At 43.4% G+C, this 17,362-nt stretch overlaps 1 protein-coding gene across 5 annotated transcripts in view; it reads right to left on the minus strand.

The window, feature by feature from the left end:
- Positions 1–7,563, minus strand: part of LOC128748012 (glutamate receptor 1-like) — a 35,539-nt gene extending 27,976 nt beyond the window's left edge. For all 5 annotated transcript variants that reach the window (XR_008412749.1, XR_008412748.1, XM_053846363.1 and 2 more), the window contains exons 1-2: positions 7,332–7,563; positions 4,583–4,717 (exon numbers count right to left, since the gene is read on the minus strand). Coding sequence is in view for 3 of the 5 variants with exons in the window: in XM_053846363.1 (XP_053702338.1) it covers positions 4,583–4,717; positions 7,332–7,422 (226 nt within the window). In the remaining 2 variants the exon portion in view is untranslated. The remainder of the gene's footprint in view (positions 1–4,582; positions 4,718–7,331) is intronic.
- Between the last annotated feature and the right edge of the window lie 9,799 nt (positions 7,564–17,362).

The raw sequence follows: 17,362 nt of genomic DNA on the forward strand, positions 1-17,362 counted from the left end.
AAGTCATACAAAAATAGAAACCTCAGTGGCAGAAAATAATATCCTCACGTATCACTATTCACTACCAAATCGCGTGAAACCCCAGCGGGAAAAGTTAACATGCTAACAAGTTGTCTGATCCCTGTGAGCAGCAAGGCCTGGAAATAACTATTCCCGACGGCGGTTGTTATCATGCTAACAATAGCATGTTTGCTGCCTGGCTCCTGCCGTCATGAAAACAAGGTGAGCGTCTGTTAGCGTTAATCCTGCCGACCTTCAGGGACGATGCCTGGATCAAAGAGGTCGTGACCACCTCTGTGGAGGAGAACCTTCCAGAGAAGCGTTGTGTTGCCAGGGCTGGGATTTAAAGTTTATTTCATACTGAACATGGAGCAGAGACTGGACTCTGTGTTATTACCTCGTAATGACACTTCCTGTTTCCTGTGTTGTGAAACTGAATCACACCCAACCCATGCTAATTAATTTCACGAAAGGCCTCGCGCTCCGAGGTCCAAATTCAAAACAAAGATTAGATCACCATTTGCTGACCTCATGTACCAGCTGAGGGTTGGCAGTCAGACGTCTCACTCCTCACCGCTCGCGGCTCTTAGACAGAGCTTTATTTAAACGTAGCCCAGAGAAAAGAGCCAGCGCTAACGGGGCCACAGCTGGGTCCTCGTCTAGAGATGATCATCCTGACACACCCGTCAATCTCTGCCGCTGCGGTACGATTCCACGCTCACGCGGGAAGAGTGACTGGTTCAACATCCTCGATGATTCACCGTGGCAGCGTGCGCAACAAGAATAGTTGACCCAGAGACACACTTCCTGTCCACAGGTCACCTTTTTATCTGTCTTTACCATTTAGAATTGAAGCCATCAGGTCGATGTTGGGCTTTAAATTAAACGCTCTCGTGCACAATAGAGACAGTGGAAGCTAGAAATAGAAAACGTATCATAATAATGCAGATTAAATTTAACATCATTGAGTTCAAACCGGAGCCACACAGGAAACAGGACGTTTCCATTTCATTGCTATTTGTTTAACAATTGTTCTCAAACCAGGAGTGAAACCTTAAGAGATAATTTTGGATCGATGAATTATAGATAAAAGTAACTCATTGTTGCAAATAACACCAATAAATCACCACTTCCAAGAGCGGCACATCACACACTGTGATGTAGAAACCAAACCATCCATGATGAAGATATCGCGCTGATGGTTCGAATTTTTGTGCCAAGTTTTAAAATGCGATTAATCTGTATTTCATGAGATTATTTCGTTTTATCAAGTCCCACTCCAATCTCAAACATTTAGCAGGCATGAGATTTTGTGACTCAAAGATATACACTCACGATCAAAGGTAAATGAGATTAAAGCCAGATAAGCAGATGCTCCCAGTGGCCACGATGGGAATAGCAGCAGCGTCAATACAGACCGGCATCTAAACATGAGATGACAATCAAAATGAGATTAACTAGGTCGAATTAAGAGATTTAGATGTTGATAATTTATCGATTAAAAAAGAAATGCCAGTCATTGGATTGTTTGTGGCCACAGCAATGAGAGAACCAAGCCGTGATGTGATCTATAGCTGAACCAGTGGGAGGTTATTTTGTTACCATGGTTTAAATGGATCTCAGCCTGAGTCCCGCAGCACCGATGAGCAGGGTCTCAGCGGTCCACAGCCTGGAAACCTGAGGCAGCACTACTGCTCTTACTATTTGCGTTTTCTCTCTCGGAGGATGTTGTTAGAAGGCTGAAGAGCCGGAGTCTCTCAGGAGACAACACTCCGTCTGTTTTACATTTCACACAACAACAGACAGGGGAGCTGACAACTGGAGGGGGTGGCGCTACAAACCAAGCAGTTGGATGAAAGTACGGCTCAGCAGGAGGATATAGTCGCCGTAGTAACCTTTATTTTAATTCACATTACACATGTATAGCAGCCAAAAAGACTCATCATCAGTTCAAGGATCGAGGAAGAACCCTTCCTTTTATTTCTGCTTTTCTTATGACATTTATCATCCCCTAGTCTGGCACTTGACAGCTAGTTGATCGAGAGGGTGTGTGGGTGAGCGCTGGTGCTGGCTAAGAAAGAGTTAGCGACTGAGTTACAGAATGTGATTCATATTATTCTTCAAGCTGTTGACAGCTACGAGATGGATGAGTATCCGTCGCCGACTTTTGGAGGAAATTTCTTAGCTCTCAGTCAATGTCACGCGTCTTGCGTGTGTCACGCTCCAATATTCAGCCTCTGGGGTTTGTATATGATGACAGACCCAACTTGGAACTGAACTCTGAGCTTCTCTGGGAAGAAAATTCCAGCTTCTTTCTGTCTTTATTACACTTTTTGAGTTGCTCAAATGAGTTCCTGGTTTGGTCCATCATGATGTTCCTAGCCTGCCTGGCTGCCCTATGCACCGTGAATTTCACCCATCCTTCGAAAATGAACAGAAGGCTTTTTGTTAGGAGGCGCCATTCACAACAAAAAAAGGTTTTTGACAGGGCACCCCACTTTTCTTCCTCTGTTTTCTCCGGTAACTTTGCAGAATGTAATTTAAAAATCGCTGACTCAAGCCTTTCTAGCGGGTTGCTGTGTCGCTGACATGTTCTTTTGCCGATTAAATCGGTGAGAGTCGCATTTCATTGCTCAGATTTCAGTGACACAAAGCGGGAAGAAAGCACCGGCAACCTTGAAATTTGACAATGAAGCAGAGGACCTACGTGAAGAGCAAACATGGGTGTACACCCTCTGAAGAACATTCATCATTCATGTCTTACTGGACCTCGTGAATTAAACGGTCTCATGCGAATGACCCGGCAAAGGAAGTTTCTGTCATACTGCTGTGCACTGCAGTAGGATGTAGCATCACAACGTGCCCTTCTATTATGTTACCTTGTTGCGTAAGAACATTCGCGACAAGAAAATCTCATTCTGTTAAATTTCCAGCTACATGCTTGTGTTTTCTTCTGGCAAACTGCTGACTGGTGAAACAGCGGTCATTAAGTAGGTTTGGTCCAGGGCCTGGAGGAAACAAGGTCAGCGCATTGCTTTGTAAATCTACGGTCCAAAACCAAATGCCCCCTGGAGCTACCGTCCATTTAGGTCCGAGGTCCCTGCGGTCCATTTACTGCTTCAGACCGCTCTTTGAAAAACCTGCCCCACATTTATGCTCGTGTTTTCTGAATCCCAACCTGCTGAATGAAGTGTGGCTGATGGACGACTGATGCATTGGCCAGTGATGCGAGCGAGCGCCGTGGACAGCAGGATCAACCGCGACAGGCCCCCAGGACACTCCAGACAAACAGAGGTCTTAATGTCACGGTATGCTTTCTGGAAGTCGTCCTCTCTTTAAATATGTCACTTTGACAGCGCGTGCCCTTTTTCGTTTATTGATGTGGCGACATAGACACAGGAATAACAAGTGACATTTGACTAACATGACCCTAGCGCCACCTCAGAGTGTGTATTATCAGACTGTGGTAAAGGGAGAGTTATCTGCTTTATTTTTTGGGAGGAAAATACCTGATTTTAAGAATCTGCAATGATTTTGTGGCCTACGGCAGGGTCTCAAACTCTGAGGATGCAGATCTGTGGCCGGCCACTACTTATTCAATGTCAGACGGTTTGATTAGCACTGTATAAGTCCGTGTGCTTAAAGTGAAGTTGCAGAAACATTGGCAAATTTGTCACACGTATGGTGAGTATAGGTAGCATTTTCACTCTTGGTTCCACTGGTAGTTTTCTGTATACTGTTACTACACATAAGGTGGGATTTTTTTAACAATGTGCATGTTGTATAGGAGGTATATGTGGATTCACCAAATCTCTTAATGCAAATAAATAGCATTTAATGAAACAAAATGACCAAGGATATGAGGTGAAAACCACTGGTCTCTAAAGTTAGACACCCCTGTTCTATGGTATATTTGAACTCAAAACGATACTTGGCACCTTTGTCCTCATTTGGCAACTGATAATTTTATTTTGTCCAACATGAATTTTCTGACATCAAAGAAATAGCTAGCTTGCTGGCGCAGCTTGTAGTGGGTGACCCAATCCAAATCCAACCCAAAAAGAAGACATGGTCACCTGGCAACTCTGTGTCGAGTAGATTTCACAACAACCCTATCATCAGCCCAAACCGATGTCTCTGATGCAGTTTTCATCTGGTTCTCCATGTTTGTTCTCTGTTGTGCTCCTCTCAACTTCCAACATTCTATATTGCTACCAGTGCTCCTTTGAGGCTCCATTTAACAAAAGAGCTGCTGAAATTGTGTCAAAATTTCCAATAAGATCTGCATCGGTTGCCATTTCTGTGATGAGACAATAGTTCCTGGGGGAATGTGGCGTCTGGACAAAGCCCTAGTATTCGACCAGAGAAGATGAATTGAACCCCTCACCTCAGGATCTCATACTGACCCCTATCCCAACCCGTTCTTTTCACTTTCCCTACCCAGAACCTTAAGAACCTTACCCTTCCCAAAAAAGCAGCCCCATTTATTATCAACAACGCTTACTCAACAACGCATCTTTACTCATGAGATGAAGTTAACACACACCTCAAAAACAACAGCCAGAAAGTAAAAGACACTTACAGGCGTAGGTCATGGCGAAGCTGCTTCCAGTGTCCACCATGTCCACTTGTGGAACCAGCTTTGGCACCTCCTGCTGCTGAGCCAGGGCGAAGCGGAACACCTCATATTCATGAGAGCCAGGCGGGAAAAGGCCTCCTGTTCGACAAACACACAGCAGCACTTCATCAACGATCGCTTGCGAGTGTCATTTGCGGCGACGCCTCGCATTAGTCGTACAATCCTGGTGGTGAGGCTCCCTAATGAGGCTGCAGAAAAGAAAGCTATCATGAAACATGACTGGGTGTCGTCCCTCCGTCACCAACAAGGAGCTGCCTCTGCCGGCCAGTAATTGGTGTTAAAAGCCTCTTTTCCAAGCTCTTGTGAAGCCATTAAACCCTCAACACAATGTTGTTTGAGCTGCCGGAGAATTTATTACAGCCCTTTAACGCTGAGTGATTGACCTCTTTCTTGTCTGGTGGTGATGAGGCAGCTTTGTCTCGGCATCACACCAGAGGTGCACGTGGACCAACCAACAACAGGTCGATGACGGAGGAAAGCAATCAACAGAACACTAACTACTTTGTTGCTTTTCCAATATGCACTGACTTGTGATGTCCCACTCAACAACTCCCCCCTCTCTGGTCGTCTTCAACTCCAACTTCCTTCACAGTCACTGTCCTCAAGACTAAACCATTTGCCCAGCCTAGCACTGTCTCCAAACTTCTTCACATGTCGCTCTGTCAACATCCTTTATGATCTCGTCCCATTAAAAACCTCAGCAAATGTCTTAAACAAGTTTAGGGCTGTCAGTAGGTTAACATTTTTAATCTCAAGTAACATTTTTAATCTCCATTAACCACACAAAAGATGAGTTAAGTCATGATTGATGGCGAATGAATCACACATTTTGTCTTTTCTATGTAACTTGTCGGACAAGAGTGGCCAATAATGTTTCCAATGTGATGCATGTTGTTGAGCCTCTTCTGTGCCTCTGGTTCTTTTAACGTAGAAGAATGCAGATAAAATCACGACAGGGTTCAGTCAGGTTTAATTTGGTGTTTAATTGTAGGTATGTGAGTGTCGGAATTTTCTATACTCCTACCCTGAAAAAGTCGGGGAAGGAGGTGCGTCCCCCAAATCTCCACTAAACCATTCCTTATGCACTTTTCCTGTTATGTCAGCGTGTCACGAATGATGGCAGTTTTCGGCCATCTTTCTAGTCCCTCTCGCTTGGTACATTTCAGTGAGGGGGTACATTGTAACAATGTAACTTCTTCACTTGAAATGTTGAGTCTGAATCCTTACTTTTATCCTGTTATAAATGTTGCCCTAGGTTAACAAACAGAAGCCCCAGAAACCGTCTTTTCTCCAAGATAAATTGAAATTCAGGAGCGGGGAAAGGTCCGCTCCGTCTCCTTGACTCACTGAGAGAATGTTCTTGACAGTATCTGTTACGACAGCTGAAAACAAGTCACCCACTTTTTTGAATTTTGAGTACTTGTACATAAAACATAGGTGAGATCAACGGCACAGCCAAGCTTTTCTGTGACAGGAAGCTGCCTTATTGAAAAGCTATAACTTTCAAAATGAAGTGCAGTTGAAGTTATTATGAAAGACAATGCAAAATAATTTCTTATTAGGACATGAAGGAGGTGAAGAAGTGGGTGCAGGCAGGGTGGTGATGACGGTCAGGTCAGAGAAGAGCAGCAAGAATGGAAGAGAAGCTTAATGGGATCGTAGAGGGCACAGCCATGATGGATGGGTTCGAGCTGGGGTGAGTCAGAAAAGGGCTGAGTGGGTTCCAGCAGACCAGGACACAGTTTAACCAGACAGGTCTGACATGTCCGTCTGATGCTGAACCTGCACACGGCCCTTTTGGGATTCAGTTTGACACCCCTGGTTTAGAGGAGTCAGAGTGAGAGGAGTAGGCCATGAAGATGCTGAGGCTGCCATTGGGAATAGCTGGGAAGGACAAGAGGAAGGTGTGGAGGGGAGAGGCAGAAGAATGTTGGAGATGAAGAAGAAAGAGACAATTGATACGAGTGACTAGAGAGGATGGCCAAGACAGGACCAGGTGGGGTACCAGCTGCGACAACTTCTGACAGGAAACAGGGAAGAACAGAGAGGGAAAAAATGTCTAACAGTGAACAATATCCATCTGAATTTTCTCTCAGTATTATTCATGTTTTTCTGAATAATTTTTCCCACACAGGACGGCCATTTGAATCTGTTATAATAAATAAACATCAAGAGAATAGCCAAATTATAACTAATTATTAGTGAGGAAACTATCTACAAAAATATATAGAAATCAATATGAAGAGATGTGTTCACATTATTTATCCAAAATCAGGTGATGCTGATTCATTACAGTGACAGACGGGTATTTCACACGTTTGTAGGGCTTTTTAAAGGTCCACCAGCGAGCGACAGCAGAAAGCTATTGAGGGTTTCAGCAGAACCCTGAGTTGCACTATTGTGAAACCTAGAACAATGTCAGAGACCAAGCCTGGAGAGAACAACATCGGAAATGAAACACGATAAGACTCGGCAGGAATATGGACGTGTTCCCGCACATCAGCACATATTTATTTTCTCCAGGATATGAAAGCACCGGAGAGCAGCGAAACTGAGGCAGAGTCAACACCGAGGATGTAAATCATATATTCCAAATCACAGCGCAGGGAGACCCCAACGCACCGGTGCCAGAGAAATCGCAGTGGCAGGCGCCACACGTTCCCAACGCGTTTGAACTTCCACTTCCACTCACCGATGTTGATGTTACTTGGGAAACTTGTTCCACCGCAGAGCCGCAGCAGCAGCAGCAGCAGCGGCAGGATCGCGGAGCCGCGCAGCCGCATCTTCGCTCCGGCAGCAGCGTCAGGAGTGGCGGCGGAGTCCCATCCACGCAGCGCACCGCAGTCCGGCCGCGCGCTCGCACATCCAGGCAGAAAGCTGCTGCAGACCCTCGCTGCTCCCGCGTCCACGCAGCTTCACGGTGACTGACTGCCAGTTCACTGAGCGTCAGACGCACACTCCCTCACACGCGCACACGCGCTGGGCGTCACTCCCCGTTAATGAGACCAACACATGTGCGGTTCAGTTTCTGCTGTTCTGATGCACCTGTTATGTAACAATCACACTGAATCTGCGTCTTATTTCAGGATGATATTGACCATCAATGAACCTCTTCAAAATGGGAGTTGAACCTGCAACTTGAATGATTTAAAAGTCAAGTAAAAAACATTTCATCTCCACTATGAAAACTATTTAAAGATTTTTTTTTCTTCCACTTTTTCTTTCCACAATTTTCAGCAACACACAGTCAGCAATTCTCCGTATCATTTATCCTTGAGTACGTACGGAAGCTCAGAACTGCCAGCGATGGAAAAATATTTTTGGATCAGTATCACGTTATTTCATGATAGTATCATGTTATTTCATGATACGAATCATGTCATTTCAAGATACGTATCACGTTATTTCATAATATGTATCACAATATTTTATGGTACGAATCACGTTATTTCATGATACGTGTCACATTGTTTCATGACAGTATCACATTAATTCATTATAGTATCATGTTATTTCATGATACGTATCACATTATTTCATGATACATGTCACATTGTTTCATGACAGAATCACATTATTTCATGATAGTATCATGTTATTTCATGATACGTATCGCATTATTTCATGATACCTATCACGTTATTTCATGATACGTATCACGTTATTTCATGGTACTAATCACGGTAGTTTATGATACGTACTACGTTATTTCATGATACATGTCATATTGTTTCATGATAGTATCATGTTATTTCATGATATGTATCGCGTTTTTCGTGACACGTATAACGTTATTTCATGACATTATCACATGCTTTCATGATAGTATGCCGTTATTTCATGATACGTATCACGTCATTTCTGGTGATTCAGGGTGTCTTATGCCATATCCAGTTATGCTGTTTTGCGAATTCGAGCAATGGTGACCATAGAGTTTGGTTGAACACCCAATTTTAGTGATTTAGCTCGTCCACTCCACGGGGAAAAAAAGAGCAGGGACTCCACGTTTCCATAAAAAGTCCAGCAGTGGGTTGTCAGGTGCTTGTGCCATGACGACAGAACACAGACTGACGAACTTAAGGCAGATATGACGTATGTCTGCGGAAACATGTAAGGGCTACTTGATCACGGAATAACGTGATACTGATCCAAAAATATTTTTCCATCGCTGGCAGCTCTCAGCTTCCGTAAGTATGAGCACTTCAGACTCCAATAAAAGCTGTGCTGAGCTGGTCGGAGGAATGTTGTGAGAGAAATCTCATGTAATCTCGGATGATATTCTCTTACCTCTGCTGTCCAGGTAGTTAATAAATTATTTCAATGACACTAACTTTAAGTAGATTTCTTCGGCACACAAGCTCTCTGCCGCTCAATTATTAAGCAGCTCGCGCCCCGGTGTCACGCCTAGTAAGGGGTTTTGAGAAAAGTCATTGGTTCAGTTGGAGAGCTAATTGAAGAGCCAGCTGCTGGTAAAACAAAGGATTTTAAGATTTCAGTCATTAATGGAACAAAGCAGAAGAATTGACCTGATTTTGTAAATGTGTATTTAGGTACTGATGTGTTGTTTTACCGTCAAAGCAATGGAACGTCCCGGATGGCAAAACAAACTTTCCGCATGAGGCCGATATTTGTAGCAGTCTTAATTAACCTTTAGCATGTGGCTAGCAGGTTAACGTTTTTGGGCGCTTTAACGCAATGAAAATGGCCGAGCTTTGTAGTCCCCCCTCGGTGTTCTGCCCTCGTACCAAGCTGAAAATCTGTCACTGAGTAGTAATTATATACAAGTAACATCCGACTTACGACCAGGGCAAAATGCCCGATGCGAGGGTTACAGGTACTACTGTATAGGATACACAATGTCCACCTGTTGCGTTTGTGCGCCACGTTTTCTATTGAATACAAGTCGTACACGATGCCAGCTGGCGGCAATAATTGCCGTACGCGTTGCCGGGCTGCTACGTGCTGTGGTGCCAGACATTGACACAAAAAAAGCATCTGCTGGCTGTGGTCGTACGGGTGGACGTAAGTCGAGCAGGTCACAAGTCGTATGTTACTTGTATCGGCATTCACTCAAAGCTCTACACACTACAGCACTTTTCTCTGCTTCAGACGTTGCGTTTCCTCTGCCTAGCTGATGATGTCGTACACATGCCAGTCCTGTAAGTGGCAGTGTGTCCCTCTGCGTCGAACAACGTAGAATGTACATCACGACTGGGTTCAGTCAGTTTTAGTTTTAGTTTTTTAGTTTTTTTCAGTTTTAATTCGGGTTACAATTGTCGGTATTTACTAATCTTACGTACCTTGCAAAAAGTTGGGAGTGAGGGGGTGAGTACCCCAAATCCCCAATAAACCAATCCTCATGCACTTTTTGCACTGACTTATGTCAGCTTGTCACAAAGTTTTCGGCCATCTTTGTAGTCCCTCTTGCTGGGTACATTTCAGTGAGGGGGTACATTGTAACAATGTAACTTCCCGAAATGAAACGTTGAGTCTGAATCCTTGCTTCTATCCTGTTACAAAAGTTGCCCTCGGTTAACAACCAGGTGCCCCGGGAAGCGTCTTTTCTCCGAGATACAGTGAAATCCAGGAGCGGGGAAAGGTCCGATCCGTCTCCTTGATTCAGAGACTCTAATTAAAGTGTGGTGTATAAAATGAAATAACAGAAAGCGGCAGATGCAGCAGGACGTCGCTTTAAAAGGCGCAGCCCACAATGACTTCAAACGGTCTAATCTGCGTCCACACAAACCACCAGCGCTGATTACTGGTTCAGTGATGAAAGCTCGCAATATTGTGCGATAAGAGCTTGAAGGCTGAATTGCATTTTGGGAGATTTTGTCTTGATGGAAACCAACTCCATGATTCAGCAGGAAGCAGAGGTCAGAGAATCCGCATGTTGTTCAGGAGGTTCGTCTCCGTGGCACATCGCCAAGAGGGTTTCTCCGTGATCATGTGACCACAGGGATCGCGACCTACGTTTAATGAAGACGAATTTGCTGAAAATATAAACGTCCAGTTTACATGAGATACACAATACATCATAAAATTGGACAGCAGAATATTCCAGCCGAGTCTGTGGACATGAGCTTCAACATCAGGTTGGACGTTCTCTGCTGATGACTGAAATCTCCGGTGACTGAAACAAAGTTCTCTGAACATTTTTCCTGTGTCTTTCCTTAGGTTTTTTTAAGCTTATATTTTTTTCTTTCCTCCATCCGTATGATTTCATTTCCTCACCGTCATCATGGATGTTGAGGTGATGACAACAGCTTGTATAATGTGGTGCACAAAGAAAAGATAAAAGAAAGTTAAAGAAATGAATCTGATGTTTGCATTTGAATTACTTTGGTGATTGGCTCTTATTGAATGTAACTTCAGTAGAAAAGGACAACTAAAAACTAAAAATGCATCGCACAAAATGATTTGATGAAAGTTATGAATCAGAATTAAAATAAAATTTGTAGCATAATATTCTTTTTTTTTTTTTTTAACCGATCTCACTCCATCTGCAACGTCCTTCTCTATGGTCCTATATGTTCATGTGAGCTCATTAAAGATTGAAGTGTTCACGTTTTCCATGCAGAATAGTGGGATAATTAATAAATGATGATGCCTGGTGCCCAGGTTGCATGTTAAGCATGTTAGTTACAATGTTCTCAAAGTCACCTCGTGTACATGTGAAACATTGATGCGAATTGACAAACAAAGACGGAGCATGCGTCCTGGGAACTGGCTTTACCGGAGGGACACTGTGATCAAGTTTGGTGAGTCATTCAAGACCCGAACCATGGCTCTGCTTCTTCAGTATATAAAGTGTATCAAATGTTCTTTAAGGTTCCTGTTGGTTGTGTCTCCGTGTATAATTGAAAGTTTGTGGTGCTGTTGAATGCTCCTGCGAGCTCGGCTCCCTGGTGGAAACTGAAGTGAAGTGAAGTGCTTCATCCTCCTGGCCCGAGGCTCTTGTTTTTTTTCTTTTAAGATTTGAATATTTGCACATTTCTAGCTCAGAGGCATAGTGGTGTTCTAAATATGCTCTTAAATACGAAAACATGTCATAAAATTGATAGCTGTGCTTAACCAGATTAGGACTCGGGAAGTGGAACCACGACGCGGTGAGACGCCGACTGTTGAAGGATTAGATGCGCTGAGAAGTTTGTTCCGTTCATTTACATGTCCGGCGACGGGTCGCTGCGGTGGCGGAATGTATTACGCTCACAAAAGGTTAGTCATCTCTAGGATGAAATTCATGGAAAATGTGAGAAGTTCTTGCATGCGATAGTGATGTCCTCATTTCAATCAACAGAACTTACAGGAGTAAAAGAAAGTGGGTGTTTTGAGAAGTGAAATATCATTTCAGGAAATATTTACGGTTTCTCATGAAGCCCTCTTTAGCGAGACTTACTTTTTGCCCACTTCAGGCCACCGTAGATCGAGTCGACTTGAGCTACATGCTTGAGCTACATGCTTGAGCGAATCAGGCGCAAATAAACAAGGAATAAAAAAAGGTTTTTTTCACATTCATCTACAAATCTCAGATGCAGGAAGCTGATGCGTTCATTAATGTTGGAATTTTCTGCGCTATAGTATGAAACAACAACAAAAGTGGATAGAACTTCGTCACAAGGAGCTCAACAACATTACAGGATAGTCATGTGCTTTGCACGATACAATTCAAGTGAAACTCAAGTCACTGGCTGAACGTATCCGGACCAAGCTTCAGTAGATCAGGGAGGGGAGGGTTCGGAGATAAACTCAACACCTCCAACAAGACGCTATCGTCCGCCACGCGCTCCTCTCCTTCGCTCCCTCATGTGAGCAGCTAATTAAAGCTCAGAAGATAAACGCTGGTATCCAGCACATTCATTAATTTCCAGCCTTCATCCCCTCCTCATCACTCCAAACATCTTCATTCAACACACAATTTAGGTCCCAGACTGAGCTGCTCTCTGTAATTAAAGTCTGGGATGTCCCTCATAATGGGAGATATTAACGTTCACTGGAGCTTACAAGTGTTTACCGCCAGAATAAAAGCCCAAAATAAAACACGATGCTGACAGAACCGGACAGATGGTTTAAATATACCAACTCATAGTCCGTCAATTTGAAATGAAATGTATCATTTTCAGACCATTTCAGCTCATATTCACGCAGCTAGCATACACAACTTTGCAAATGCTAATGTGTATATTCCCAATATGTTTGCTGTTTAAATAAAGTTACAGAGCAACAAAAGAAGACGATAAAGACTCATTAAATGTTCCAGTCATTTAAATAAAGTTCGGTGTAAAGAGAAACAAAATAAATTGAGCTTCCAGAATCGACTGCAAATTATTTTTTAAGCACCAAAATGAAACCAAAAGTTTTATTAAGACAAAATCACTTGAGATAATTCAGTTAAGAGTGATTTTACTTCACCACCGACCCCTCATCTACATCCATACATGAGGCCACGAGGACGGCCGCCAGCTCTCTGTTCCTTTATAATAACGTTCACTGGAGCTCACAGGTGTTTACATGCAGAATAAAAGCCCCAAATAAAACAGGCTGTTGACAGAACTGGACAAATAGTTTAAATATATAAGCTTATTATGAACTCAGAGTTGGTTAATTTGAGGTGAAATTTGTCATTTTTTTCAGCTCATATTCACTCAGCAAGCATATATTACTTTGCAAATGATAATGATAATGTGTATATTCCCAATATTTTTTATGTTCAAATAAAGTTACAGACCAACAGAAGAAGAAGAAAAAGACTCATAGAATGTTCTAGTCATTTAAATAAAGCTTGGAGTAAAGACAAAAAATATAGCTTCCAGAATTGACTGTTATTTATTTATTAGGCCACAAAATAAAACCAAAAGTTTTATTTTAAAATAATTGCGAGAAATAATTGAGTTAAAACTGGTCACATGATTCTACTCTGCCACCGACTCCTCATCTACATGCGTACATGAGGTCACGAGGACGGCATGAACAAGGCCTTTATATCTGTCAGCCAACACCTGAACGCAGCAGACGGTCCAGAAGCACGAGCAGGACACGACTTGTGTTTAATTCATGGCTTTAATGTGCATTAATGCTTGTTCCTGGTCCTCGCCTGAGATCCAGCCCGGCCCCGTCAGCTCCTTTCTGTTCGGCTCCAACCTGAATTGTTTACCAAAGCAGTTTCAACAAAAGCACTTAGTCCAGAGAGCACTTAATCCAGAAATAACACGTCCCATTTGCTCACAACACATTACGAGGAAATAGGTTTGAAGAATGCAGATTTCCTCTGCTCCGCATCGCTAATGTGCGTCTTTAAATATCACCTGCTGCGCCGACTTTGACGCTGTGTAGCACGCAATTAACCAGGAGAAGGAAGGACGGAAACGTCCGAATTAATATGGGAATATGGAGAGGAAAACGACACTTTACATTTCAGATTCAGTTGGACATCGATGCTTGGAGGTACAGCGTAGGAGAACAGACCAGATGGTTCTGAAACAACGGCTCAAGTGGGAGACAGGGAAGCCGAAGGGATGAGTCAAATCATTTACAGAAAAAAACAAAAAGATATTGTGCTCATGAAATGTCAGCTCCCGTATGGGGACGAGGGAAACGCCCCAGTGACACTGAAAAAAAAGATCTTAGACACATGACTCTTAAGGAATCCTGCCCCGGAAAACGGAGAGAAATGGAAGTATAGAGACGGGAGCAATAACAGGTCCCCTGCCATGCCTTGTTGAGGGACCACAGACGGTGTTTTACAGTGTTTAAGTGTATAGGCAGGTGTTTGTAAACAGCTCGGCACCAACACACAGAGTCAGTTCATTCCATCATCATATCACTTCAGTTGACAGACAGTTCAGATGCTGTCCTTCACTCACTCCCTCTCCTTCTATCATCAGCTCTCCCCTGCTCTCTTTATCGGCTCCGATATCGGCGGTGTCTCGCCCTCCTCCACGTCCCTTGCCTCCCCGAGCGTTACGTAGTGGTCATTCAACATAATGTGGAACATAGTCCCAAGACAAAACGGGGTTCCCCTTTATAGTCTATATTCTATTCAATCTCTTCATTGACAACTGTGTTAAGTTACCAGCATTCTAGGTTCCGTTTGTTGCTATGCTAGCAGCCACTTTCAATGCTTACAAAAATTAGGACCTTCATTCAATAAGAAAAATGACTCTCTCACAGCATTGTTGGAACAAACCATGATCCGTCTTGTGCAGAAAATTACAGCGAACTAACAGTGAAACAACTAGTTCACACTGAACAACGTAGGTAAAGCTAGCGCTGTGGCTAAGCTACAAGCACCAGCAAGGCAGTGTTTCTCAAGAATCCTGTGATGTGTTTTTCTTCATCTCTCCTCTCACCTGAGACCTCAGAGAAACATCAGGATGATGTTTTTAATTCCAGGTTCGCCTCTGGGAAATTATGACTAAAAACCAGTGCCATGTGACGAGCTGGAAACATGATTGGGAGCGAGTATTCATTATTGAAAACTGATGAGTCGGCAGAATGAAAACTCACACATGACAGATTGGAATAGGTGCCTTTGTCCGGGCATGAAAGCGCGTCGCAGACTCTTTTTTTTTTTAAACGCACACGTTTCAACCTCAAGATAAGAAACCGCAGCAGTTCAATCAAAAGAGGGATGGGAGGAAACCTGAGCTTCAAAATCCACATCCTGTTGTTTCATATTTGTTGACGGTGAAGCTGTTTATGTAATGAATTATATGGCCACACAGACAAAACAATCCTTCTCTCACCGTCTGACAGATTTCTCCCAAAATACAGTGGTTTGATCTATTTCCGCTGAGCTGCCGCTCTTTAATCAAGGTGGGACTTGAGACTTTCACATTTCTCTTCAAGAACAGAAACAAAAAATACAGTACAAAATTGTCAGGAGATGTAGTGAAAAATCAGGTGCTGGTTAATCGGGTCATAAATGGATTGGAAACACCACGACATCATTCTTAAGTCATCACATCACCGCACACATCAGCTGCTGTGTCTGGCCTACATCAGGGTTCACTGCTGAGAGGCACAAAGTTATTGCTTACTGTATGCTAAAGCGCTAGCTCAATATGACCTCTGACCTCTGGGTTACTGCTCTGGAAGCAAATCCTCCGGTGAGACAGATGTGCTCACGTGTTATTGCTGTTTACAGTTTGCCTCTCACTTCAGAGCGGGAATCCTGCGCCGACAGTTTTCCACTGCTCAGCAGGGGGCGGGTCACGGGGGCAGCAATTGAACTTGTCATCACTGTCAAAATGTCTTTAATATTCATTTAGAAGAAAAAGAAGTGATGAAACACTGTGGATGATCTGGATTCAAACTGAGGAGTACTTCCTCACCATGGGCAGAGTGCAGCCTCGGGGCCACATTTGGCCCTTTGTCTGTACTTATGCGGCCCTCATGAGGTCACAGCAAAACTACCACAGGACAATTTACTTTCTTCATTGTTCTTTACTATTTGAACTCAGTTTTATTTTTAGGTTTTGGTCATCTTTCCCCCTATAGCGCCAGTACATGAGACAGTCGTGTTGAAATGTGTATTAAAACAGATTTTTTTTTAATTGTATTGCTCATTTTGACAGTTTAACATTTTAACTTTCTTCTCCCTCAAACTGATTTATCAATATATATATGTGCTACCAACATGTTCACGCTTAAAAAGACCTTCCAAAAATGATCATGAGAATATTTAAATAAAAAGTAAAAAACACATCTGAAGCATTTTATGCCAAGGTGTAATTACACTTTCCCCTATGTTTGTCTTCCTTAATAATATTTTAGCCACAAAATTCAAGTTCATTTGGCCTAAACTTTTTCCTCTGTCCTTCAGGGCCCCTCACAACAGTCGAGTCACCTTTGCAAAGATGCATCTTCATTCTTCCTTTTTGTCCTCTGCCACTGACACTGTGGTCATTTTGCATACTGGCTCTATCATTCTGCTTTAAAACAATTAGACCCCTGTCGTCCTCCAAAACACTTCTCTCTTTACCTGCATTAGTTCCACATTTGCTATCGCTTTCCTTCATCTTCTGCTTTGTTCCCTTCGTCTCTGAGTCAGAAGAGAATCCGCCGGCTGACAGCTTCTTCTTCATTAGAGCGCAGCGTTTTGATTTGCATGGCTTTATTCCTCCTCCGTTTTGGGTTTTTGTTCAGTCTGTCAAGCAGCTTCTTTATTGTGTAAAGTTCCTTCAAGCCCAAGTCGTGAATTCCTTCCAGCTTTTCTTCTTCTCCAATCCAATTTGATGTCCTAATCATCGCCCCCATTCCCAGACTGAATATGGGCGTTCTCCTCATGAGCTCAAATTAAAGGTGGCGCCATGCTGCGCGGAGTTCACATGTTGTGAGTCACCGGAACAGAGCGACTTTTTCCTCACACTCCATCAGGAGCTGAGGGTGTCTTCCACAGGCAGTCCCGGAACGAAAGTCCTGGAGGAAACAGGGTGGTGGTTCTTCTGTGATAAAGAGCATTCCAGGGTGAAGCAGAGCTCAGGCAGGGTCAAGTGTCAGGTGCGAGCAGTCACATCCGATGACGTGTGATCTGCGTTTGTGTCAGTAGAAAGTTCAGCTGTCCAGAGGTGTGTGTCACTGTGTGTGGTGCTGAGTCAGATGTATTGTTGTGGGCCGAGCCACAGACAGAACACATTCCTTGTAAAGAGTTATGTCACTTCCAGGAACAAAAAAACGGGGTCATAAACAAAGTCCTAGCGCCGGTGTGTGTGCTCATGTTCA

The sequence above is a fragment of the Synchiropus splendidus genome, chromosome 17 (genome assembly GCF_027744825.2).
Source record: "Synchiropus splendidus isolate RoL2022-P1 chromosome 17, RoL_Sspl_1.0, whole genome shotgun sequence".
In the NCBI taxonomy this organism is placed as follows: Eukaryota; Metazoa; Chordata; class Actinopteri; order Syngnathiformes; family Callionymidae; genus Synchiropus; species Synchiropus splendidus.